Raw genomic sequence first — 26,641 nt, 5'->3', positions numbered from 1 at the left:
GGCGGTGTTTGTGCCCCCCCGGAAGGGTGGGGGGCGAGGGGGGGGCGGTGGGGTCACGGCGTCACATCGAGGAGCCCAAATAACAGCACCCCCCCCCCCCCCCCTTATCCAGCAGCAGCCCTACAGAAGGGCGCAGCGCTCCGACCCCCGAGTGTGGGGTGGGGGGTGGGGGGGGGATGGGGGGGCTGTGCCACCCCCGCTGCCATCTGCTGCCATCTGCCGCCATCTGCCCGCACACCGCAGGGCGCTCAGCTCCGTGCCGCTGCCCGCAACGCGCTGCTCCCATCTGCTGCCCCCCCGCACCGCCCGCAGCACCGCCCGCATCGCCTCCGCACGGCGTCACCTCCGCAGCCTCCCCTGCAGCGCCGCCGACATCTGCGTGCAGCGCCGCGCACCTCCTGACGGCAGCGCCTGTGCATCCCCTGCAGCGCCGCCTGCGTTGCTGTGCATCTCCCGTCTGCCGTCTCTGGGCATCGCTCTGCATCCCCTGCAGCGCCGCCTGCATCCCCATGCATCCCCTACATCACATCACTGTGCAGCCCTCTGCATCCCCTACAAAACATCACCCATGCATTCCTGTGCATCGCCTACAGCACTGCCTGCATCCCCTACATAACATCACCTGTGCAGCCCGGTGCATCTCATCTGGCATCCCTCTGCATCCCCTGCAGCACCGCCTGCACCCCCATGCATCCCATATATAACATCACTGTGCAGCCCTGTGCATCCCTTACAAAACATCACCTGTCATCCCTCTGCATCCCCTGCAGCACCGCCTGCATCCATGTGCATCTCCCATATGACACCCGTGCATCCCCCTGCAGCCCCCATAGCACCACTGCACCCCCTCACCCCCTGCGTCCCCCCAAAACTCAGCCCCACAGACGGCCCCACCAATGGCCCCATAGGTGACCCCACAGATAGCAGTACTGCAGTCCCTCAGCCCTACAGACCCCACAGATGGTCCCACCAACAGCCATACAGATGACCCTGCAGATGGCCCCACCAGTGACCCCATAGACAACCCCACAGATGGCTGCACCAACAGCCCCACAGATGACCCCATAGATGGCCCCACAGCCCAACGCCAATGGCCCCACAGACAGCCCCACAGATGGCCCCACAGACAGACCCCCAGATGGTCCCACAGACAGACCCCCAGATGACCCCACAGCCCCACAGACGACCCCACAGACTGCCACCAACGGCCCCATAATGAGCCTCCAGCCAGCCCTACAGCTGACCCCACAGACGGTCCCACCAACAGCCCCACAGCCGACCCCACAGCCCCCAGTCAGCCCCACAGATGCTCCCACAGTTCGCCCCACACACATCCCGCAGCGGGGGGGCAGCAGGGATGCTCCCAAGCAAACGGCCCATCCACGCCCCCCCAAATACAAGAGCCTTTATTCCGCGACACGGGACGGGCAGCCCCCCCCCCTACAAACCCCCCCCCATCGCAGGGGGGCCCGGTGACCCCATCACCCCCCGCAGCCCCACGCGCTCCTCCATGCAGTCCTGCGTGGTTGGGGCTCCGCGGCGGCGCTCGCCGCCCCCCCCTCCCCATTTCTCCCCCCCCTCTGGGGGCTGCGGGCTGCCGTCACTTCCTGGCGTGCAGCGTGTCCTGGAATTTGGTGCTGGTGTAGCGCAGGTGGAAGCCCTTCTTGTTGATGGTGTCGTCAGAGTGGAAGTGCAGCAGCACCGCGTCTCCGGCGGAGTACAGCGGCTCGGGGGGCTGCGGGGGGGGGAAGGGGGGGGGATGCACTCAGATGCACTGCAGGCATCGCCATGCACAGGAGCTGCACCCCTCCTCCAGCCCCCAAATCCCATCCAGGAGCTGCAGGCACCGCAAGCATCGCCATGCACAGGAGCTGCACCCCTCCTTCAGCCCCCAAACCCCAACCTGGGGTCGCCCTGCTGCATGCAGCACCGCATGGATGCCCACAGGAGCTGCACCCCTCCTTCAGCCCCCAAATCCCACCCAGGAGCTGCAGGCACTGTGAGCATCACCACACACGGGTGCTGCACCCCTCCTCCAGCCCCCAAACCCCAACCTGGGATCACCCTGCTGCATGCAGCACACCCACTGATGCACACAGCAGCTGCACCCCTCCTCCAGCCCCCAAACCCCACCCAGGAGCTGCAGGCACTGTGAGCATCGCCATGCACAGGAGCTGCACCCCTCCTCCAGCCCCCAACCCCCCCCTGGGGTCGCCCTGCCGCACGCAGCACCGCATGGATGCCCACAGGAGCTGCCTCCCTCCCTCAGCCCCAATCCGCCCCGTCGCAGCGCTCACCCCGGAGCCGCAGAAGCGGCCGAGGCGCGGCGCGGTGCCGTCGGAGCCGTCGAAGAGCTCCAGGTAGTCGTAGCCGCAGTCCGCCTCCTCCTCCACCTCGAAGCTCTGGAAGATGAGCTCCACCCCGTAGCCCCGCTCGGCCGCCAGCACCCAGCGGCACTCGCTGCCCCCCGGGTACGGGGCGTCCCCGAACTGCGCGTGGGAAAACAGCTCCTGGGTGCGCACCAGGGCGCGGAGGTGGCCGCCACAAACTGCGGGACGGCGCCGTCAGCGGGAGCGGCAGCGGGCGGTGGGGGCGGGGGGGCAGCGGGGTGAGGGGGGAGCAATGGGGTGATGGGCGATGGGGGGCACAGGGTGATTGGGCGGAATGGGGGGGAAAGGGGTGATGGGGGGGCAACGGGGCGATGGGGGTAAATGGGGTGGGGGGGGAAAGGGGTGATGGGGGGGCAATGGGGTGATGGGCGGCAGCGGGGCGATGAGGGGGCACAGGGTGGTGGGAGATGGGGGGGAATGGGGGGCAACGGGGTGATGGGGGAGACAGGGTGATGGGTGATGGGGGGCAATGGGGGGCAACAGGGTGATGGGGGAGCAATGGGGTGATGGGTGATGGGGGGCAGCGGGGCGATGGGGGGCACAGGGTGATGGGTGATGGGGGGCAATGGGGGGCAACAGGGTGATGGGGGAGCAATGGGGTGATGGGTGATGGGGGGCAACAGGGTGATGGGGGGAATGGGGGGCAACGGGGTGATGGGGGAGCAATGGGGTGATGGGGGGCACAGGGTGATGGGTGATGGGGGGCGATGGGGGTAAATGGGGTGGGGGGGGAAATGGGGTGATGGGGGGGTCACAGAGTGATGGGTGATGGGGCGGAATGGGGGGGGAAGGGGTGATGGGGGGGCAATGGGGTGATGGGTGATGGGGGGCAACGGGGTGATGGGGGAGCAATGGGGTGATGGGGGGCACAGGGTGATGGGTGATGGGGGGAATGGGGGGCAAGGGGGTGGAGGGTGATGGGGGGGAATGGGGGGGAAGGGGTGATGGGGGAGCAATGGGGTGATGGGCGATGGGGGGCAAGGGTGTGATGGAGGGGCACAGGGTGGTGGGTGGGTGATGGGGGGCAAGGGGGCGATGAGGTGACAATGGGGTGATGGGTGATGGGGGGAATGGGGGGCAATGGGGGGGGTCACAGAGTGATGGGTGATGGGGGGAATGGGGGGGGAAAGGGGTGATGGGGGGCAATGGGGTGCTGGGTGATGGAGGAGAATGAGGGGCAATGGGGTGATGGGGGCAATGGAGTGATGGGGGGTCACAGGGTGATGAGGTGATGGGGTGACGCAGTGATGGGGTGACGTGGTGATGGGGGGATGGAGTCATGGGGTGACGGGGTGATGGGGTCGCAGGGTGTTGGGGTGACGGGGTGACAGGGTGATGGGGTGACGCGGCGAGGCGCTGCCCCCCGGCCCCACCGCCCCCCAGCCCCGTACCCGAGGAGTGCGTGGCCTCGAAGCCCTTCTTCTGCACGGAGCCGTCGGACACGAAGCGCACGAACATGGCGCTGCCGGAGCTCAGCACGGCCGGCGGCGCTGCGGAGCCGCAGAAGCGGCCGAGGAGCGGAGCGGCGGCGTCCGGGCCGTCGTGCACCGCAACGTGGTCATAACTGCAATCGCTGTGCGCCTCCACGTCCAGCTCCGAGAACGACTGCGGGAAGAGCGGGGATGCGGCACGGCGGGCTTGGGACGGGGGGACACGGGGTGGGAGGGGGGGACATGGGGTGGGACAGGGGATGGGACACGGGATGGGACATGGGGGGACATGGGGGGACATGGGGTGGGACAGGGTGGGACACGGGACGGGACAGGGGATGGGACATGGGGGGACATGGGGTGGGACGGGGTGGGACGGGGGGGACACGGGATGGGACGGGGGGGACATGGGGTGGGACGGGATGGGACACGGGATGGGGACATGGTGGTTATGGGGTGGGAGAGGGGGGAAGTGGGATGGGACTTGTGAGGACAGGGGATGGGACAGGGGATGGGACTCGTGTGGGGACATGTGGGGTTATGGGGTGGGAGAGGGGATGGGATGTGGGGTTATGGGATCGGACACAAGATGGGGACATGCGGGGACATGGGATGGGATGTGGGATGGGGACATGTGGGGTTATGGGATGAGACATGTGGGGACATGTGGACTTATGGGATGGGACACAGGATGGGACAGGGGGTGGGACATGTGGGGCTATGGGATGGGACACAGGATGGGGACATGTGGGGTTATGGGGTGGGACAAGGGGACGTGGGATGGGCCACACGTGGGGACACGCGGTGCCACACGACACCACGTAATGCCACGCAGCCATGCGGTGCCATGCAGTGCTGTGGATGTGACACACATGACATACAGTGCCATAGGATGGCACACAGGCAGTGCCATGCAGTGCCATGGGTGTGACACGTCCGGTGCCATGCAGTGCCATGCAGTGCCGTGTGGTGCCATGCAGTGCTGAGCAGTGCCATGTCAGGCCATGCAGGGCCACGCAGGGTCATGCAGTGCCACAGAGTGCAATGCAGTGCCATGTAATGCCATGCAATGTCATGCAACATCATGCACTGCCATGCAATGCCATGCACTGCCATGTACTGCCATGTACTGCCATGCAATGCCACGCAATGCCATGCACCGCCATGCACCGCCATGCAATGCCATGCAATGCAACGCAATGCCATGCAATGCCATGCACCACCATGCAATGCCACGTACTGCCATGCAATGCCATGCAAAGCCATATACTGCCATGCACTGCCATGTAATGCCACGCAATGACATGCAAAGCCATATACTGCCATGTAATGCCATGCAATGCCATGTACTGCCATACCATGCCATGCAATGCCATGCACTGCCATGCACTGCCATGTACTGCCATGTAATGCCATGCAATGCCATGCACTGCCATGCACTGCCATGCACTGCCATGTACTGCCATGTAATGCCATGCAATGCCATGTACTGCCATGCAATGCCATGCAATGCCATGTACTGCCATGCAATGCCATGTAATGCCATGTACTGCCATGCAACGCCATGCACCACCACGCACTGCCATGTACTGCCATGCAATGCCATGCATCACCATGCAATGCCATATGCTGCCCCGCAATGCCATGCAGTGCTATGTACTGCCATGCACTGCCATGTACTGCCATGTAATGCCATGCAATGCCATGCACCACCACGCACTGCCATGTACTGCCATGCAATGCCATGTACTGACATGTACTGACATGTAATGCCGTGCACTGCCATGCAATGCCATATGCTGCCCTGCAATGCCCCGCAATGCCATGCAGTGCTATGTGCTGCCATGCAGTGCCCCGCAGTGCCCCGCAGTGCCCCGCAGTGCCCCGCAATGCCCCGCAGTGCCCCGCAGTGCCCCGCAGTGCCCCGCCCGGCCCCGCGCAGGCGCCCCGCTCCGTACCAGGCGCACGCGGTGCCCCGCGGCCGTGGCGATGCTCCACTCGCACTCCTTCCTGCTGGGGTAGCGGCTCGGCCAGTTGGGGCTGCGGATGGCGCCCCGCGCCGCCGTCACGTTGTGCTCGCAGCCGGCTGGGGGGGCACAGCGCGCTCAGCACCGCGGGGCCGCCGTCGGGGGGCGGGGGGGGGTCGGGGTGTTGGGGAGGTGGGGGGGCGGGGGGTTCCGGCGCACCCTCCTTGCAGTCGTGCATGTTGTCGTGCAGCACGAAGCCGCTGCGGCAGCGGCACTCGTAGCTGCCCCACGAGTTGACGCAGTCGTGCTGGCAGCCGCCGTTGTTCGCCGAGCATTCGTCTTTATCTGCGGACACAGCGCGGTGCCGGGGGGGCGGGACGGACCGCCGAGGGATGCAACCCCCCCCCTTCACCCCTTTCCTCCCCCCGCAGACCAAACCCCCCCCCTCAGCCCGACCCCCCCGGCTGCGGGCACAGAAACACACGGAGCCACACGCAGAGGTGCGAGGAGCAGCGGGACGCGGCCGTCCCTCTTTTACTCATGGAAAGGAAATGTCACAGACACGATAAAAACGGGGGGGGACACGTTGGGGAGGGGGGGCCGCGAGCCGACGGGGCGAGGTTTAAACCCCCCCCCCCCCCGATCCCCCCTCTCGTCCCCCCCCCCGCCCCAAAAAACCAAAACGCGACCGTGGGGAATAATAAAAAATAAGGGCGACCACCAGTTCTGTTCAAGCACGTGGAGGGGGGGGGGGGGGCCGGGCCGGGGGGGCCGCGGCGTTCCTGAGAAATTCGGAGGGGCCCCCCCGGCTCACGAGGGGCCGCGCAGCCGCTTCTGCGGGCGGGACTTCGGGGCGGGCGGACGGGATTTCGGGGGCTGCAGCTGCTGCTTCTTCTCTGCAATGAGAGAGAAGGGGGGGATGCGGGGGGGTCCGGTAGGTGGGGGGGGGGTCGGAGGTGGGGGGGGTGGGGAGGGGTCCCTCCGTGCACCGGGCGCTGCGGGGGGGGCGGGGCGGCCCTGGGGGGGGGGGGGGGTGCGCTTACCTCTGTGCCGGCTGCGGCACCGCCGGGTTTGGGGGGCGGGGGGGGGGGGGGACCCCGAGGTCGCCGGACGCTGAGCCGCGTGGGACCCCCCCCTACCCTCACCTCCCCCCCCCACGAGGCTGGCAGCCCCGCTGCGGCACCGCCGCGTCTCCCGGGGGGGGCTTTAAGGGGGGGGGGGCTTCCGGGACCCCACGCTTACCTCTGTGCCAACGGTGTCACCTCTGCTTTGGGGTCGGGCCGGGGGACCCCTCCTCAGCCATAAGGTGCGGGCGGCACCCCGAGCTTCCCAGGGACCCCAACCCCCCCACACCACCTCCCCCCCCCACCCCCCGGGACCCCCACCCTCCTTGCAGCCCTGCACCGAACCCCATCACAGCACTGCTGTGGGGTGGGGATGTGATGGGGGGGGGGGGCAGCTGCAGCAAAAGGGTCCAATGGTGTCTGACCCCAAATTGGGGGCTGACCCCACGGGGACCCCGTAGCATCCGACCCCACGAGTGGGGGGACCCAAAGGACACCATACAGCACCCAACCACAGCGGTGGGGGGGACCCCGTGGGCACCCTGTGGTGTCTGACCCCAAAATTGGGGGCTGATCCTATGGGCTCCCTATGGTGTCCGACCCCAAAACTGGGGGAGGTCCAATGGGCACCCTATGGTGTCTGACCCCAAAACTGGATGGTGGTCCTATGGGCTCCCTATGGTGTCTGACCCCAAAATTGGGGGGTGGTCCTATGGGCACCCTATGGTGTCTGACCCCAAATCGAGGGGTGACCCTACGGATTCCCCATGGTGCCCAAACCCAAAGTGGGGGCTGCCCAAAGGGATACCCCATAGTGCCTGACCCCAATCTGGGGCTGACCCCATGGGTGCCCTATGTTGCCCCATCCCAAGCTGGGGGGGGGGCCTATGGGCTCCCTATGGTGTCTGCCCCCCAAATTGGGGGGTGGCCCTATGGGCTCCCTATGGTGTCTGCCCCCCAAATTGGGGGGTGGTCCCACTGCCGCCCCGTGGCATCCGACCCCAAACCGAGGGCTGACCCCATGGCTACCTTATGGTGCCCGACCCCAAAGCGGGGGATAACAGCGGGGTGCCCCACGGTGCCCCACCCCCCGGCACCCCGGGAGGGGCGCATTCCCGGCCCCACAGCTCCCGGTGGGTTGGGGACCCCCCCCCCCGTTGCGTTTTGGGGACCCCCGGGCGCACTCACCCTGCAGCCCCGCGTCCCTCTGCCGCTCCCAGCGCGTCCCCTTCTGCAGGGCGCTGCGTCCCACTGCCTCTCCGTGGGAGGGGGGGGTGCACCCAAAACACAGCAACAACCCCAAACCCGCAGCCCCCACTGGGGGTGGGGGGGGCCCGGAACGCGGCGCGGGGTTCAACCCAAAAAGGGGGGGGGGGACCCTAAACCCCAAACCCCAAACCTGCGGCGTGCTGCTGCGTTGCTGCCTCTGCTCCGCATCTCCCGACCCCCACACTGCCCCCCCCATGGCGTGGGGCGACCCTACAACCTTATGGGGTGACCCTACAACCCTATGGGGTGAGCCCAGGGGAGGGGGATGGGACAGACAGTGAGGTGGGGGGGAGCACAGAAGGTGCAGCAGCAGAGGAGAAGTGCAGCGCCCAGCAGCAATGCAGTGCCCAGCAGCAATGCATCGCTCAGCAGCAATGCAGCACCCAGCAGCAATGCAGCAACAACACAGCAGTGGCAGCGATGCAAAACCCAACCCCGCCTCCCCTCCCCTCCCCCATCCCAAATGCACGCAGCCCCAGTGCAGCAGCAGCAGCAGAAGTTGCTGCAGGGATGCAAGGATGCGTTGCTGGGGGGGTGCAGGGACGGAATGCTGCAGAGATGCAGGGGTGTGGATGCAGGGCTGCAGGGATGTGCATGCAGGGCTGCAGGGCTGCAGGGCTGCAGAGATGTGTGGGTGCAGGGCTGCAGGGCTTTGTGGATGCAGGGTTTTGTGGATACAAAGATGCAGGGATGTGGATGCAGGGCTGCAGAGATGCAGGGATGCAGAGATGTGTGGATGCAGGGATGCAGGGCTGTGTGGCTGCAGAGCTGCAGAGATGCAGGGATGCAGAGCTGCAGGGATGTGTGGGTGCAGGGCTGCAGGGACACAAAGATGCAGGGATGAGGATGCAGGGATGCAGAGATGCAGGGATGCAGGGCTGCAGAGATGTGTGGGTGCAGGGATGGAGGGCTGCAGGGATACAGAGATGCAGGGCTGCAGGGCTGTGTGGATGCAGAGATGCAGGGCTACAGGGATACAAAGATGCAGGGATGTGGGTGCAGGGCCGCAGGGCTGCAGAGATGCAGGGCTGCAGAGATGTGGATGTGGGGCTGCAGAGATGCAGGGCTGTGTGGATGCAGGGCTGCAGGGCTGCAGAGATGCAGGGCTGTGGATGCAGGGCTGTGTGGATACAGGGCTGCAGAGATGCAGGGCTGCAGGGATGTGGATGTGGGGCTGCAGAGATGCAGGGCTGTGGATGCAGGGCTGTGGATGCAGGGCTGCAGGGCTGTGTGGATGCAGGGCTGTGTGGATGCAGGGCTGTGTGGATGCAGGGCTGCAGAGATGCAGGGCTGCAGGGATGTGGATGTGGGGCTGCAGAGATGCAGGGCTGTGGATGCAGGGCTGTGGATGCAGGGCTGCAGGGCTGTGTGGATGCAGGGCTGTGTGGATGCAGGGCTGCAGAGATGCAGGGCTGCAGAGATGCAGGGCTGTGGATGCAAGGCTGCAGAGATGCAGGGCTGTGGATGCAGGGCTGTGGATGCAGGGCTGCAGAGATGCAGGGCTGTGGATGCAGGGCTGTGTGGATGCAGGGCTGTGTGGATGCAGGGCTGCAGGGGTGCAGGGATGTGGATGCAGGGCTGTGGATGCAGGGCTGCAGAGATGCAGGGATGTGGATGCAGGGCTGCAGGGCTGTGGATGCAAGGCTGTGGATGCAGCGCTGTGTGGATGCAGGGCTGTGTGGATGCAGGGCTGCAGAGATGCAGGGGTGCAGGGCTGTGGCTGCAGGGCTGTGGCTGCAGGGCTGCAGGGCTGCAGAGCAGGGCCGTACCTGAGAAGAAGTGCGCCTTGAAGCCCTTCTTGGACACGGTGTTGTCGGACTTGAACTCGATGCGCATGTTGTTGTACTGCGACGTGATGACGGCCGGCCGCGCCGCGCCGCAGAACTTCCCGTGCAGCTTGGAGTCGGCCGTCAGCCCGCTGCGCACCTCCACAAAGTCGTACTTACACACCTGGGGGGCGGGGCGGCTGGGTGACACGGGGGGGTGACGGGGTGACACGGGGGGGTGACGTGGGGGATGATGTGGGGGGGTGATAGGGTGACATAGGGGGGTGACATGGGGTGACACATGGGAGGTGATGGGAGGTGATGGGTTGGCGTGGGGGGGTGACGGGGTGACACGGGGGGGTGACACGGGGGATGATGTGGGGGGGTGATGGGTTGGCATGGGGCGCCGTGGGTGACGTGGGGGGGTGAGGGGGTGACACAGGGGGGTGACGTGGGGTGACGTGTGGGGGTGAAGGGGGTGGATGGGGTGATGTGGGGGGCTGATGGGTTGACATGGGGGGGGTGACATGGGGTGACACATGGGAGGTGATGGGAGGTGATGGGTTGGCATGGGGGGGACATGGGGTGACACGTGGGGGGTGATGGAGTAGGTAGGGTGACATGGGGGGTGAGATGGGGTGATGTGGGGAGATGACAGGGTGACATGGGGGGGTGACATGGGGTGACAATGGGGGTGACGCGTGGGACGTGATGGGGGGTGATGGGTTGGCGTGGGGGGGGACATGGGGTGCACACATGGGGGGTGAGGGGGTAGATGGGGTGATGTGGGGGGTGATTGGGGTGATATGGGGTGATATGGGGTGACACATGGGGTAGATGGGGTGACATGGGGGGGCAGAAGTTTGACATAGGGGGGTGACATAGGGGGTGAGAGATGGGGGGGCACATGGGGTGACACGGGGGGGTGACAAGGAGAGGTGACACAAAGGGGGTGGTGTTGGGGTGACACAGGAGGTGACAGAGGGGGGTGACGGGGGGGAGATGGGGGTGACATGGGGGGGTGATACAGAGGGGTGACACGGGGAGGGTGACATGGGGGGGTGAGGTGGGGGGGGTGACACAGAGGGGAGACAAAGAAGAGTGACACGGGGGGGTGACACTGAGGGGTGACACAGAAGGGTGAGATGGAGGGATGAGATGGGGGGTGAGATGGGGGGTTGACACAGAGGGGTGACATGGGGGGGGGGTGACACAGAGGGTGGAGCTGGTGGCGTAGGGAGGTGACACGGGGGGGTGACACGGGTGACACAAGGAGGTGATGCAGGGGGGTGAGAGGGGGAGGTGACCCAGGAGGTGAGCCGGGGGGTGATGGGGGGTGGGGGTGACACAGGGGTTGGGGGGGTGACACGGGGGGGGTGGGGATGACAGGGGGGTGGGGGTGATGGGGGGTGGGGGATGACACGGGGGTTGGGGGGGTGACACCGTGGGGGTGGGGGTGACATGGGGGGGGGTGGGGATGACAGGGGGGGTGGGGTGGTGACAGGGGGGTGGGGCTGACGGGGGGTGGGGGGGTGATGGGGGGTGGGGGTGACACGGGGGGTGGGGGTGACACGGGGGTTGGGGGTGACACGGGGGGTGGGGGTGATGGGGGGTGGGGGGGTGATGGGGGTGGGGGTGACACGGGGGTGGGGGTGACGGGGGGTGGGGGTGATGGGGGGTGAGGGGGTGACAGGGAGGTGGGGGTGACATGGGGGGTGGGGGGGTGACACCGGGGGGGTGGGGGTGACGGGGGGTGGGGGTGACAGGGGGGTGGGGGTGATGGGGGGTGGGGGGGGTGACACGGGGGTTGGGGGGGTGATACCGGGGGGGTGGGGGTGACACGGGGGGTGGGGATGACAGGGGGGTGGGCGGGTGATGGGGGGTGGGGGGCTGACACGGGGGGTGGGGGTGACACGGGGGTTGGGGGTGACACGGGGGGTGGGGGTGATGGGGGGTGGGGGGGTGATGGGGGTGGGGGTGACACGGGGGTGGGGGTGACGGGGGGGTGGGGGTGACACGGGGGTGGGGGTGACACGGGGGTTGGGGGTGACACGGGGGGTGGGGGTGACACGGGGGTGGGGGTGACACGGGGGTTGGGGGTGACACGGGGGTGGGGGTGACACGGGGGTGGGGGTGACACGGGGGTGGGGGTGACACGGGGGGTGGGGGTGACACGGGGGTTGGGGGTGACACGGGGGGTGGGGGTGACACGGGGGTGGGGGTGACACGGGGGCGGCCCGCGGCTCACGTCGTTGCCCTCGGTCTCGAAGAAGTCGAAGCGCAGCGAGATGCGGTACTGCGTGGGGGCCACGAGCTGCCAGACGCAGTTCTTGTTGGGGGGGTAACCGTGCGGCCAGCCGGGGCTGGAGATCGAGCCGTTCAGCTTCGTCAGGAAACCCCCGCAGGCGGCTGCGGGAACGGCCAGGTGACGGGGGGCGGGGGGGCGAGGGTCGGGACGGGACGGGGGGTGGGGTCAGGGTGGGGGTTGGGGTCAAGGTGCGGGTTAGGGTCAAGAGGCGGGGTTGGGGTCAGGGTGGGGGTTGGGGTGAGGATGCGGGGTTGGGGTCACGGTGGGGGGGTTGGGGTCCAGATGGGAGTTGGGGTCAGGGTGGGGGTTGGGGTCAGGATGTGGGGATGGGGTCGGGATGGGGGTTGGGGTCAGGATGGGGGGTTGGGGTCACCAGGGGGGGTTGGGGTCAGGATGCGGATTAGGATCAGGAGGGGGGTTGGGGTCGGGATGCGGGTTGGGGTCACCAGGGGGGTTGGGGTCGGGATGGGGGGTTGGGGTCAGGAGGGGGGTTGGGGTCACCAGGGGGGGTGGGGGTCAGGATGCGGGGTTGGGGTGAGGAGGGGGGGTTGGGGTCGGGATGCGGGTTGGGGTCACCAGGGGGGTTGGGGTCGGGATGGGGGGTTGGGGTCAGGAGGGGGGTTGGGGTCACCAGGGGGGGTGGGGGTCAGGATGCGGGGTTGGGGTGAGGAGGGGGGGTTGGGGTCGGGATGCGGGTTAGGGTCAGGAGGTGGGGTTGGGGTCGGGATGGGGGTCGGGGTCAGGATGGGGGTTGGGGTCAGGAGGGGGGGGGTTGGGGTCGGGATGGGAGGTTGGGGTCAGGATGCGGGTTAGGGTCAGGATGTGGGGTTGGGGTCGGGATGGGGGTGGGGGTCAGGGTGGGGGTTGGGGTCGTGATGCGGGTTGGGGTCACCAGGGGGGGTTGGGGTCGGGATGGGGGTCGGAGTCAGGGTGGGGGTGGGGGTCAGGGTTAGGGTCAGGGTCACGGTTAGGGGACAGGACCAGGGTCAGAGTTTCATGGTTGGGGTCGGGTTTTATGGTTAGATTTGGGGTCAGGGTGAGGGTTAAGGGTTGGGTGATTGGGTGCCGTGGGGTGATGGGGTGATACGGGGTGCTGTGGGGTGGCAGGGTGTGTGGGGTGCCATGGGGTGCCATGGGGTGCCATGGGGAGGCAGTGGGGTGACACGGGGGGACACGGGGGGGACTGGGGGTGCTATGGGGTGACATGGGACACCATGAAGGTGCCATGGGGTGGCTGTGGGTGTCAAAGAGGCGCCATGGGGTAACATGGATGCCTGCAGTGCTGTGGGGCGCCAAGGGATGCCATGGGGTGGGGGGTGATATTGGGGGGTGATGGGTGGCTGCGGGTGGCAGGGGGTGCGGAAAGGTGACATGGGGTGATGTGGGGTGACACAGCGGGGTGCCACAGGGTGGGATGGACATGGGGGTGGCTATGGGGCAGACATGGGGCAGACATGAGGTGGCCATGGGGCATCTATGGGGCAGCTATGGGGCGGCCATGGGGTGGCCATGGGGCAGCTATAGGGCAGTTACAGAGCAGCTATAGGGCAGCTATAGGGCAGCCATGGGGCATCTATGGGGCAGCTACGGGGCAGCCATGGGGCAACTATGGGGCAGCTATGGGGCGGCCATGGGACAGCTATGGGGCAGCTATGGGGTGGTCATGGGGCTGCTATAGGACAGCTATAGGGTGGCCATGGTGTGGTTATGGGGCAGCTATGGGGCGGCTATGGGGTGGTCATGGGGCTGCTATAGGGCAGCTATAGGGCAGCTATGGGACATCTATGGGATGGCCATGGGGCAGCTATGGGGCAGCTATGGGGCGGCTATGGGGCGGCTATGGGGCGGCTATGGGGCAGCTATAGGGTGGCCATGGGGTGGCTATAGGGCAGCTATGGGGTGGCCATGGGGCTGCTATAGGGCAGTTATAGAGCAGCTATAGGGCAGCCAAGGGGCATCTATGGGGCAGCCATGGGGCAGCTATGGGGCATCTATGGGGCAGCCATGGGGCAGCTATGGGGCGGCTATGGGGCAGCCATGGGGCATCTATGGGGCAGCCATGGGGCGGCCGTGTGGCAGCTATGGGGCAGCTATAGGGTGGCCATGGGGCATCTATGGGGCAGCCATGGGGCAGCTATGGGGTAGCCATGGGGCAGCTATGGGGTGGCCATGGGGCAGCTATGGGGCAGCCATGGGGCAGCTATGGGGCAGCTATGGGGCGGCCATGGGGCAGCTATGGGGTGGCCATGGGGCAGCTATGGGGCAGCCATGGGGCAGCTATGGGGCAGCTATGGGGCGGCCATGGGGCAGCTATGGGGTGGCCATGGGGCAGCTATGGGGTGGCCATGGGGCAGCTATGGGGCAGCTATGGGGCAGCTATGGGGCGGCCATGGGGCAGCTATGGGGCAGCTATGGGGCGGCCATGGGGCAGCTATGGGGTGGCCATGGGGCAGCTATGGGGCAGCTATGGGGCGGCCATGGGGCAGCTATGGGGTGGCCATGGGGCAGCTATGGGGCAGCTATGGGGCGGCTCTCACCCTCGCAGCGCCGTTTGTCGGCCGCCAGCTCGTAGCCGGGCTCACAGCCGCACTTGTAGCTGCCCAGCGTGTTGATGCAGCGCTGCTCGCAGCCGCCGTTGTTGGGCCGCGAACATTCGTCCACCTCTGCGGGGAAACCGCGCGGCTCAGCGCCGCCCCGCGCCGCCCCCCGCCCCCCCCGCGCCCCCCGACCCCCACCCTTGAAGAAGCTGACGGCGAATCCCGCCTTGTTGATGGAGCCGTCGGATACGAACTTCAGCCACAGGCGGTTGGAGCTGCTCTTGATGTCGTCGGGTTTCTCGTAGCCGCAGAAGCGGCCGATCAGGGCGTCGGACTCCGAGGCGCCGTCGCGAACCTCCAGGTAATCGTAGGCGCAGCTGTCGTGGCGCTCGATCTGCGGGCGGCTGTCAGCGCTGCGCCCATAGGGGGCGCTGCTCCGTGTGCGCCCATAGGGGGCGCTGCTCCGTGTGCGCCCATAGGGGGCGCTGCTCCGTGTGCGCCCATAGGGGGCGCTGTTCCCCTCTGCGCCCATAGGGGGCGCTGCTCCCCTCTGCGCCCATAGGGGGCGCTGTTCCCCTCTGCGCCCATAGGGGGCGCTGTTCCCCTCTGCGCCTACAGGGGGCGCTGTCGGTGCTGCTCCAACAGGGCGCGCTGTTCCCCTCCGCTCCAATAGGGGGCGCTGTTCCCGTGTGCGCCCATAGGGGGCGCTGTCAGTGCTGCTCCCATAGGGGGCGCTGTTCCCCTCTGCTCCCATAGAGGGCGCTATCAGTGCTGCTCTTACAGGGGGCGCTGTTAGTGCTGCTCCCATATGGGGCGCTGTTAGTGCTGCTCCCATAGGGGGCTGAGCGGCCACGCTGCTGCCCCACAGAACCCCACGGCCACCCCATAAAAAACTCATACGCATCGCATAGAATCCCATCACCACCCCACTGCTGCCCCACAGCCATTGCAGAGCCCCACTGCCGCCCCATATCCACCCCATACCCGCCCCATACCCGCCCCATATCTGCTCCATACCCAGCCCCATATCCATCCCATACCCGCCCCATATCCACCATATATTCGCCCCATGCCCGCTCCATACCTGCCCCACAGCCGCCCCATACCCCCCCCATACCCGCCCCATGCCCGCTCCATACCTGCCCCATATGTGCCCCATACCCCCCCCATGCCCGCCCCATACCCGCCCCATACCCACCCCCATACCCACTCCATACCCGCCCCATATCCACCCCATGTCCACCCTATATCCACTTCATACCTGCCCCATACCCGCCCCATACGCACCCCAAACCCCCCCCATACCCCCCCATACCCCCCCATGCCCGCCCCATACCCGCCCCATATCCACCCCCATACCCGCCCCATACCCCCCCATACCCGCCCCACATCCACCCCATACCCCCCCCATATCCACCCCCATACCCCCACATACCCGCCCCACAGCCGCCCCATACCCGCCCCATGCCCCCCCCATACCCGCCCCATACGCCCCCCATACCCCCCCATAGCCCGCATACCCCCCCATACCCGCCCCATCCCCCCACCCCCCCCAGCCGCACCTCGAAGGCCTGGAAGCTGAGCCCCACGTGGAAGCCGCCCGGCACGGCGATGCGCCACACGCACACCTTGCTGGGCCGGTAATCGTCGGGGTAATTGGGGGACTGGATGTGGCCGCTGTCCTTGTGCACGTCCCCGCCGCAGATGGCTGCAGGCACCCGCGGCTGCTGAGCACACAGCTGCCCCACAGCCGCCCCATGGCGACCCCATAGCTGCCCCATAGCCACCCCACAGCTGCCACACAGCCGCCCCATAGCTGCCCCATAGCCGCCCCACAGCTGCCACACAGCCGCCCCATAGCTGCCCCATAGCCGCCCCATAGCTGCCACACAGCTGCCCCATAGCCACCCCATAGCCGCCCCATAGCTGCCACACAGCTGCCCCATAGCCACCCCATAGCCGCCCCATAGCTGCCACACAGCTGCCCCATAGCTGCCCCATAGCTGCCCCACAGCTGCCACACAGCCGCCCCATAGCTGCCCCATAGCTGCCACACAGCCGCCCCATAGCCACCCCATAGCTGCCACACAGCTGCCCCATAGCCGCCCCATAGCTACCCCATAGCTGCCCCATAGCTGCCACACAGCCGCCCCATAGCTGCCCCATAGCCGCCCCATAGCTGCCACACAGCCGCCCCATAGCCACCCCATAGCTGCCACACAGCTGCCCCATAGCCGCCCCATAGCTACCCCATAGCTGCCCCATAGCTGCCACACAGCCGCCCCATAGCCGCCCCATAGCTGCCCCATAGCTGCCCCATAGCTGCCCCATAGCCGCCCCATAGCTGCCGCCCCATAGCTGCCCCACAGCCGCCCCACAGCCGCCCCATAGCTGCCACACAGCCGCCCCATAGCCGCCCCATGGCGACCCCATAGCTGCCCCACAGCTGCCCCACAGCCGCCCCACAGCCGCCCCATAGCTGCCCCATAGCTGCCCCATAGCTGCCCCACAGCTGCCACACAGCCGCCCCATAGCTGCCCCATAGCTGCCACACAGCCGCCCCATAGCTGCCCCATAGCTGCCACACAGCTGCCCCATAGCCGCCCCATAGCTACCCCATAGCTGCCCCATAGCTGCCACACAGCCGCCCCATAGCTGCCCCATAGCCGCCCCATAGCTGCCACACAGCCGCCCCATAGCCACCCCATAGCTGCCACACAGCTGCCCCATAGCCGCCCCATAGCTACCCCATAGCTGCCCCATAGCTGCCACACAGCCGCCCCATAGCCGCCCCATAGCTGCCCCATAGCCGCCCCATAGCTGCCCCATAGCCGCCCCATAGCTGCCGCCCCATAGCTGCCCCACAGCCGCCCCACAGCCGCCCCATAGCTGCCACACAGCCGCCCCATAGCCGCCCCATGGCGACCCCATAGCTGCCCCACAGCTGCCCCACAGCCGCCCCACAGCCGCCCCATAGCCGCCCCACAGCTGCCCCATAGCTGCCCCATAGCTGCCACACAGCTGCCCCATAGCCGCCCCATAGCTGCCCCATAGCCACCCCATAGCTGCCCCATAGCTGCCCCATAGCTGCCACACAGCCGCCCCATAGCTGCCCCATGGCGACCCCATAGCTGCCCCATGAATGTCCTAGAGCTGCCCCATAGCTGCTCCATAACTGCCGCATAGCTGCTCCATAGCTGCCCCATAGCCTCCCCATAGCTGCCCCATAGATACCCCATAGCCACCCCACAGCTGCCCCATAGCCACCCCATAGCTGCCCCATAGCCGCCCCATAGCTGCCCCACAGCTGCCCCATAGCCGCCCCATAGCCGCCCCATGAATGTCCTATAGCTGTCCCATAGCTGCTCCATAACTGCCCCATAGCCGCCCCACAGCCGCCCCACAACCACCCCACAACCACCCCACAGCCACCCCATAACCACCCCACAGCCACCCCATTCCCACCCCATTCCCAACCACCCCATTCCCACCCCACAACCACCCCATTCCCACCGCATTCCCACCCCACCACCACCCCACAACCATCCCACAGCCACCCCATTCCCACCCCATAACCACCCCACAACCACCCCATTCCCACCCCACTCCCACCCCACTCCCCCCCCCACTCCCGCCCCCCTCCCGCCCCACGGCCGCCCCACAGACCTTCATAGACGGCGAAGAAGCCCTTCCCCACCCAGTTGCTGCTGCTGCGGAACTCGACCCACAGGCGGCTGTCGCTGGACACGATGGGCTCGGGCAGCTTGTTGCCGCAGAACCGGCCTGCGCCACGACCGCGCTATGGGGCGGCTGTGGGGCGGCTGTGGGGCAGGGCTATGGGGCGGCTGTGAGGAGGTGCTATGGGGAGGTGCTATGGGGCAGGGCTATGGGGCAGGGCTATGGGGCGGCTATGGGGCGGCTATGGGGCAGGGCTATGGGGCAGCTATGGGGCGGCTGTGGGGCAGGGCTATGGGGCAGGGCTATGGGGTGGCTATGGGGCGGCTATGGGGCAGCTATGGGGCGGCTATGGGGCAGCTATGGGGCAGCTGTGGGGCACAACATGCATGGGGAGCAGGATGCGCGATGGGGAGGGGGCTGGGATTGGGGTGGGCACTGGGACGTGGGGCCCCACTGGGATTTGGGGTCCCACTGTTGCATGGGGTCCTACTGGGGTTTGGGGTCCCATGGGTCTGGGGTCCCGCGGGTTTGGGGTCCCAATGTTATACGGGGTCCCACGGGTCTGGGGTCCCACTGGGGTTTGGGGTCCCACTGTTACATGGGGTCCCACGGGTTTGGGGTCCCACAGGTTTGGGGTCCCACAGGTCTGGGGTCCCACAGGTCTGGGGTCCCACTGTTACATGGGGTCCCATTGGGGTTTGGGGTCCCACGGGTCTGGGGTCCCACTGGGGTTTGGGGTCCCACAGGTTTGGGGTCCCACGGGTTTGGGGTCCCATTGGGGTTTGGGGTCCCACTGTTATATGGATTCCCACTGGGATTTGGGGTCCCACTGTTGCATGGGGTCCCACTGGGGTTTGGGGTCCCAATGTTATACAGGGTCCCACTGGGGTTTGGGGTCCCACGGGTTTGGGGTCCCACTGGGGTTTGGGGTCGCACAGGTTTGGGGTCCCACAGGTTTGGGGTCCCACGGGTCTGGGGTCCCACGGGTTTGGGGTCCCATGGGTTTGGGGTCCCACTGGGATTTAGGGTCCCACAGGTCTGGGGTCCCACAGGTCTGGGGTCCCACAGGTTTGGGGTCCCACAGGTTTGGGGTCCCATTGGGGTTTGGGGTCCCACTGTTATATGGATTCCCACTGGGATTTGGGGTCCCACAGGTTTGGGGTCCCACAGGTCTGGGGTCGCACTGTTACATGGGGTCCCACAGGTTTGGGGTCCCACGGGTTTGGGGTCCCACGGGTCTGGGGTCCCCAGGTCTGGGGTCCCACAGGTTTGGGGTCCCACGGGTCTGGGGTCCCACTGGGGTTTGGGGTCCCACTGTTACATGGGGTCCCACGGGTTTGGGGTCCCACGGGTCTGGGGTCCCACAGGTTTGGGGTCCCACAGGTCTGGGGTCCCACTGTTACATGGGGTCCCATTGGGGTTTGGGGTCCCACGGGTCTGGGGTCCCACAGGTTTGGGGTCCCACGGGTTTGGGGTGGCGCTGTGGCACCTCTGAGCGCCGCCTTCCTCCAGAAGCCGTCGCGCACCTCCACGTAGTCGTACCAGCACAGCCGGCTGCGGTACACGTCCAGCACCGAGAAGTTCAGCTGGATCTGCGGGCAGCGGCGTCGGTGGGGCGGGGGTCTGGGGGGGGGGTCGTGTGTGGGGTGGGGGTCTGTGGGGGGGGGGGCCTGCATGGGTGGGGGGGTACTGTGGGGTGGGGTCTGTGGGGTGGGGGTTCATGTATGGATGGGGGTCTGTGGGGTGGGAGGGGGTCGTGTATGGGGTGGGGGGGCACTGTGGGGTGGGGTCTGTGGGGTGGGGGGCCTGCATGGGTGGGGGGGCACTGTGGGGTGGGGTCTGTGGGGTGGGGGCTCACGTGGGGGGCTCTGTGGGGTGGGGGGTCATGTATGGGTGGGGGTCTGTGGGGTGGGGGGTTCGTGTATGGAGTGGATCTATGGGGTGAGGAGGGGTCACATGTGGGGTGGGGGTCTGTGGGGTGAGGGGGGGTCATGTATGGGGTGGGGGTCTGTGGGGTGGGGGCTCACGTGGGGGGAGTCTGTGGGGTGGGGGGATTCATGTATGGGGTGGGGGGCCACTGTGGGGTGGGGTCTGTGGAGTGGGGGGTCGTGTACGGAGTGGGTCTATGGGGTGAGGCGGGGTCACATGGGGGGTGGGGGTCATGTATGGGGTGGGTGGGCACTGTGGGGTGGGGTTGTGGGGTGAGGAGGGGTCATGTATGGGGTGGGGGTCTATGGGGTGAGGGGAGTCATGTATGGACTGGGTCTGTGGGGTGGGGGGTCACGTGGGGGGTCTGTGGGGTGAGGGGGGGTCATGTGTGGGTGGGGGGCATCTATGGGGTGGGGGGGTCACATATGGGGGTGGGGGTCTGTGGGGTGAGGGGGGGTAACATGGGGTGGGGATTTATGGGGTGAGGGGGGTCATGTGTGGGGGTGGGGGTCTATGGGGTGAGGGGGGGTCACATATGGGGTTGGGGGTGAGGGGCAGGGGGATCTATGGGGTGGGGGCAAAGTGTGGGGTGATCGATGGGGCGGGAGCGTGGGGCGAGCTCCCCCCGTGCCCTATAGGGACTGCGGCCCCTGTGGGGGACCCCAAAGCCGTCAGTGGGGTGCGGGTTTGGGGTGCGGGTTTGGGGTCCCAGGGTTGGGGTCCTGGGTTTGGGATGCAGGATTTGGGGACGCAGGTTTGAGGTGCAGGGTTGGGGTCCCAGGTTGGGGTCCCAGGTTGGGGTCCTGGGTTTGGGGTGCAGGTTTGGGACACGGGTTTGGGGTCCAGGTTTGGGGTCCTGGGTTCTGGGTTGCAGGTTGGGGACGCAGGATTTGGGGGCGCGGGTTTGAGGTGCAGGTTTGGGGTCGCGGGTTTGGGGTCCCAGGTTGGGGTGCAGGGTTGAGGTGCAGGTTGGGGGTGCGGGTTTGGGGTGCAGGTTTGGGGTTGCGGGGTTGGGGTCCCAGGTTGGGGTGCAGGTTGGGCTGTGGTTTGGGGTGCAGGTTTGGGGTCGCAGGTTTGAGGTCGCAGGTTGGGCTGTGGTTTGGGGTGCAGGTTTGGGGTCGCAGGTTTGGGGTCGCAGGTTGGGCTGTGGTTTGGGGTGCAGGTTTGGGGTCGCAGGTTGGGGTGCAGGTTGGGCTGTGGTTTGGGGTGCAGGTTTGGGGTGGCACCTTCTCTCCCGGGGTGACGGAGATGCGCCAGACGCAGTGCGCGTGCGCCGGGTAGCCGTTGGGGAACTGCGGCGACGAGAAGTTCCCCTGGCTGTCCTGAAGGGTTTCCCCGCACGCTGCCGTGCAGCTGAGTGAGAGCGGCGCCGCCCCACCGCCCCACAGCGCCCCACAACCTCACTGCCCCACAGCGCCCCACAGCCCCACAACCCCACCGCCCCACAGCCCCACAGCGCCCCACAGCGCCCCATAACCCCACTGCCCCACAGCACCCCACACTGCCCCACAGCCCCACAGCGCCCCACAACCTCACCGCCCCACAGCGCCCCACAGCACCCCACAGCCCCGCAGCGCCCCACAGCACCACAACCTCACCGCCCCACAACCTCACCACCCCACAGCCCCACAGCACCCCACAACCTCACCGCCCCACAGCACCCCACAGCACCCCACAGCCCCACCACCCCACAGCCCCACAGCGCCCCACAGCACCACAACCCCACTGCCCCACAACCTCACCGCCCCACCGCCCCACAGTGCCCCACAGAGCCCCACAACCCCACCGCCCCACAACCCCACAGCCCCACAGCGCCCCACAGCCCCACCACCCCACCGCCCCACAACCTCACCGCCCCACTGCCCCACAGCGCCCCACAGCGCCCCACAGCCCCACCGCCCCACAACCCCACAGCCCCACAGCGCCCCACATCGCCCCACAAACCCACTGCCCCACATCCCCACAGCACCCCACCGCCCCACAACCTCACTGCCCCACAGCCCCACAACCTCACCACCCCACAGCGCCCCACATCACACCCCACAGCCCCACAACCCCACCGCCCCACAACCCCACAGCCCCACATCGCCCCACAGCCCCACAGGTTGGGGGCAGAGGTTCCGCCCCCCCCAGCTGGCGCCCCACAAACAGCAGAGCCGCAGCGATGCTGCAGTGGGTGCGGCTCTGGGGGGTGCAACGCGACCCATGGGTGCGCCCCACTGATGCGCCCCATATATGCGCCCCATAGATGCGCCCCACAGATGCGCCCCACTGATGATGCACCCCATTAGCTCTGCCCCGTTAGATGACGTGCCCCATAGATGCGCCCCATAGATGTGCCCCACAGACACTCCGCATGGACGCACCCCACAGATTCACCCCACAGATTCGCCCCACAGATGCTCCCTATGAATACACTCCTTGGATTCACCCCATAGATTCACCCCATAGATCTGCCCCACAGATTCACCCCACAGACACTCCCTATAAATACACTCTGGATTCACCCCACGGATTTGCCCCACGGATGCTTCCTACAAATACACTCTATGGATTCACCCCATGGATTCACCCCACAGATTCACCCCACAGATGCTCCCTATAAACACACCCCACAGATTCACCCCACAGACGCTCCCTATAAATTCACTTCTTGGATTCACCCCATAGATTCACCCCGTAGATTTGTGCCATAGATTCGCCCCATAGATTCAGCCCCCAGATTCACCCCATAAATACACTCCATAGATTCACCCCACAGATTCACCCCACAGATGCTCCCTATAAACACACCCCATAGATTCGCCCCATAAATACACTCTATAGATTCACCCCATAGATTCGCCCCATGGATTCACCCCATAGATTCGCCCCACAGATGCTCCCTATAAACACACCCCATGGATTCGCCCCACGGATTCGCCCCATAGATTCGCCCCACAGATTCGCCCCACGGATTCGCCCCACGGATTTGCCCCACGGATTCACCCCACAGATTCACCCCACAGATGCTCCCTATAAACACGCCCCATGGATTCGCCCCATAGATTCGCCCCACGGATGCTCCCGATAAACACACCCCACAGATTCGCCCCATAGATTCACCCCACAGGTGCTCCCTATAAACACGCCCCACTGATTCGCCCCATGGATTCACCCCATAGATTCGCCCCATGGATTCACCCCACGGATTCGCCCCATGGATTCGCCCCATGGATTCACCCCACAGATTCGCCCCACAGATTTGCCCCACGGATTCACCCCACAGATTCGCCCCATGGATTCACCCCACAGATTCGCCCCAGAGATTCGCCCCATGGATTCGCGCCACAGATTCGCCCCACGGATTCGCCCCATAGATTCACCCCACAGATTCGCCCCACAGATTCGCCCCATGGATTCACCCCACAGATTCGCCCCACAGATTCGACCCACAGATTCGCCCCACGGATTCGCCCCACGGATTCGCCGCACGGATTCACCCCACAGATTCGCCCCACGGATTCGCCCCACAGATTCGCCCCATGGATTCGCCCCACAGATTCACCCCATGGATTCACCCCACGGATTCACCCCACGGATTCGCCCCATGGATTCACCCCACAGATTCACCCCACAGATTCACCCCACAGATTCGCCCCATGCATTCACCCCACGGATTCACCCCACAGATTCGCCCCATGGATTCACCCATAGATTTGCCCCACAGATTCGCCCCACGGATTCACCCCACAGATTCGCCCCACAAATTCGCCCCACAGATTCGCCCCACGGATTCACCCCACAGATTCGCCCCATGGATTCACCCCACAGATTCGCCCCACAAATTCGCCCCACAGATTCGCCCCAGGGATTCACCCCACAGATTCGCCCCACGGATTCACCCCACAGATTCGCCCCACAGATTCGCCCCATGGATTCGCCCCACGGATTTGCCCCATGGATTTGCCCCAGAGATTCGCCCCACAGATTCACCCCACGGATTCGCCCCATGGATTCACCCCACAGATTCGCCCCAGAGATTCGCCCCACAGATTCGCCCCACGGATTCACCCCACGGATTCACCCCACGGATTCGCCCCATGGATTCACCCCACAGATTCGCCCCACAGATTCGCCCCACGGATTCGCCCCATGGATTCGCCCCACAGATTCGCCCCACAGATTCACCCCACAGATTCGCCCCACAGATTCACCCCACAGATTCACCCCACAGATTCGCCCCACAGATTCACCCCACGGCTTCCCGGCCGCAGCGCGGCTCACCGGGGCAGCGGTACAACTTCCTGGCCTGCGCGATGTCGCCTTTGCTGAGCCGCGCGCGCTGCCCGATGGGCGGCCGGACGCCGTTCACGTCGTATTTGGGCAGGATGGTGTCCAGGAAAATCCCCCTGCGGGCAGCGCGGCGCCGTGGGGCGCGGATCAGCACCGCCACACAGGGGGCGCCATGGGGCACAGCGGGGTGCTGGGGGGCTGTGGGGCACTATGGGGAGCTATGGGGCTGTGGGGTGCTATGGGGTGCTATGGGGTGCTATGGGGTGCTATGGGGCACAGCGCAGTGCTGTGGGGTGCTATGGGGTGCTATGGGGCGCTATGGGGTGCTATGGGGTGCTGTGGGGTGCTATGGGGCGCAGCGGGGTGCTATGGGGCAGGGCAAAGCAGGGTGCTATGGGGTGCTATGGGGTGCTATGGGGCAGAGCACAGCAGGGCGCTATGGGGCGCAGCGGGGCGCAGCGGGGCGCTATGGGGCAGAGCAGAGCAAGGCGCTATGGGGCGCTATGGGGCGCTATGGAGCGCTATGGGGCCGAGCAGAGCGGGGCGCTATGGGGCACAGTGGGGCGCAGTGGGGCAGAGCACAGCAGGGCGCTATGGGGCAGGGCAGAGCAGGGCACTATGGGGTGCAGCGGGGTGCTATGGGGCAGGGCAAAGCAGGGTGCTATGGGGCGCTGTGGGGCTGAGCAGAGCAGGGCGCTATTGGGCGCTATGGGGCCAAGCAGAGCAGGGCGCTCTGGGGCGCTATGGGGTGCAGTGGGGCGCAGTGGGGCAGGGCAAAGCAGGGCGCTCTGGGGCGCTATGGGGCGCAGTGGGGCGCAGTGGGGCAGGGCAAAGCAGGGCGCTATGGGGCGCTATGGGGCGCAGTGGGGCGCAGTGGGGCAGGGCAAAGCAGGGCGCTCTAGGGCGCTATGGGGCGCAGTGGGGCGCAGTGGGGCAGGGCAAAGCAGGGCGCTATGGGGCGCTATGGGGCGCAGTGGGGCGCAGTGGGGCGCAGTGGGGCAGCACCTGGAGAAGGTGTTGCGGGCGTAGTGCATGATGCTGTCGAAGTCGTACGTCTCCCCCAGCGACTCCACCTCCTCCGGCTCCATCTTGAGGAAGTTGTACTCCTGCCCTGCGGGGCGGCGGCGGCGCGGTTGGGGGGCGCAGCGCCGTGGGGCCGCCCCATAGCGGTGTGGGGCGCAGGGGGGGGCGATGTGGGGCACCTGGCTGGATGTTGTCGCGGATGATGGCGACGTGCTGGTCGCGGTCGGGCCGCGTGTGCTCGTGCCAGAAGCCGATGACGTGGCCCAGCTCGTGCACCACGATGCCGAACTTGTCGCAGTTCTTCCCGATGGAAATGGCCTGCGGGCCCCCCCCGCGCCGCCCCACGTAGGAGCAGCACCTGGGGGGCGGGGGGGGTCATGGGGGGGGGGCGGCGTTGGGACCCCCGCCCCAAATCTGGGTGCTGGAGGCGCGGCGCCGCTGCGGGTTGGGGGTGGATTCCATGCGTGGCGTCCCGACATCGAGGGGGAAACTCTGCCCCATAAGTGCCCCAAAAGGGCGACCCCAAAGCATGCGAGAATTGGGTGCCCCCAAACCCAAAAGACCCCCAGCCCCACAGCTGCCCCACATGTGGGACCCCAAACCCATCCACCATTGGGTTCCCCATCCCTATGGCCTCAAAAGAGGAACCCGTCCCATAGGTGCCCCAAAACCAAGACCCCAAAAGAATTGGGTGCCCCCATCCCCAAAAGACCCCCAGCCCCACAGCTGCCCCACATGTGGGACCCCAAACCCATCCACCGTTGGGTTCCCCATCCCCAAAGGGGAAACTCTGCCCCATAAATGCCCCAAAACCAAGACCCCAAACCCAGTGAGAATTGGGTGCCCCCATCCCCAAAAGACCCCCAGCCCCACAGCTGCCCCATATATGGGGCACTGCAACCCCAAACCCATCCACCATTGGGTTCCCCATCCCTATGGCCTCAAAAGAGGAACCCGTCCCATAGGTGCCCCAAAACCAAGACCCCAAAAGAATTGGGTGCCCCC

The 26,641-nt window shown here is 66.4% G+C and overlaps 1 protein-coding gene across 6 annotated transcripts in view; it reads right to left on the bottom strand.

Annotated features, from left to right (window-relative positions):
- Positions 1–1,390: 1,390 nt before the first annotated feature.
- Positions 1,391–26,641, bottom strand: part of BMP1 (bone morphogenetic protein 1) — a 36,445-nt gene continuing 11,194 nt past the window's right edge. For 4 of the 6 annotated variants that reach the window (XM_090125782.1, XM_090125783.1, XM_090125787.1 and 1 more), the window contains 16 exons: positions 25,816–25,994; positions 25,619–25,724; positions 24,605–24,729; positions 21,565–21,680; positions 19,899–20,001; positions 18,398–18,514; positions 16,294–16,439; positions 14,930–15,125; positions 14,732–14,857; positions 12,135–12,295; positions 9,890–10,070; positions 6,007–6,132; positions 5,779–5,906; positions 3,782–3,995; positions 2,298–2,548; positions 1,391–1,735 (listed from right to left, as the gene is read on the bottom strand). In XM_090125782.1, the coding sequence (XP_089981908.1) occupies positions 1,601–1,735; positions 2,298–2,548; positions 3,782–3,995; positions 5,779–5,906; positions 6,007–6,132; positions 9,890–10,070; positions 12,135–12,295; positions 14,732–14,857; positions 14,930–15,125; positions 16,294–16,439; positions 18,398–18,514; positions 19,899–20,001; positions 21,565–21,680; positions 24,605–24,729; positions 25,619–25,724; positions 25,816–25,994 (2,410 nt within the window). In that variant the 3' untranslated portion in view covers positions 1,391–1,600. Of the gene's footprint in view, positions 1,736–2,297; positions 2,549–3,781; positions 3,996–5,778; positions 5,907–6,006; positions 6,133–9,889; positions 10,071–12,134; positions 12,296–14,731; positions 14,858–14,929; positions 15,126–16,293; positions 16,440–18,397; positions 18,515–19,898; positions 20,033–21,564; positions 21,681–24,604; positions 24,730–25,618; positions 25,725–25,815; positions 25,995–26,641 lie in introns of all 6 variants that reach the window. The other 2 variants (XM_090125785.1, XM_090125784.1) reach the window with 1 other exon arrangement.

The sequence above is a fragment of the Phasianus colchicus genome, chromosome 27 (genome assembly GCF_987193195.1).
Source record: "Phasianus colchicus chromosome 27, bPhaCol1.hap1.1, whole genome shotgun sequence".
NCBI classification, from domain to species: domain Eukaryota; kingdom Metazoa; phylum Chordata; class Aves; order Galliformes; family Phasianidae; genus Phasianus; species Phasianus colchicus.
The sequence above is the reverse complement of the archived record's forward strand: the minus strand, read 5'-3'. Positions and strand labels throughout refer to the sequence as shown.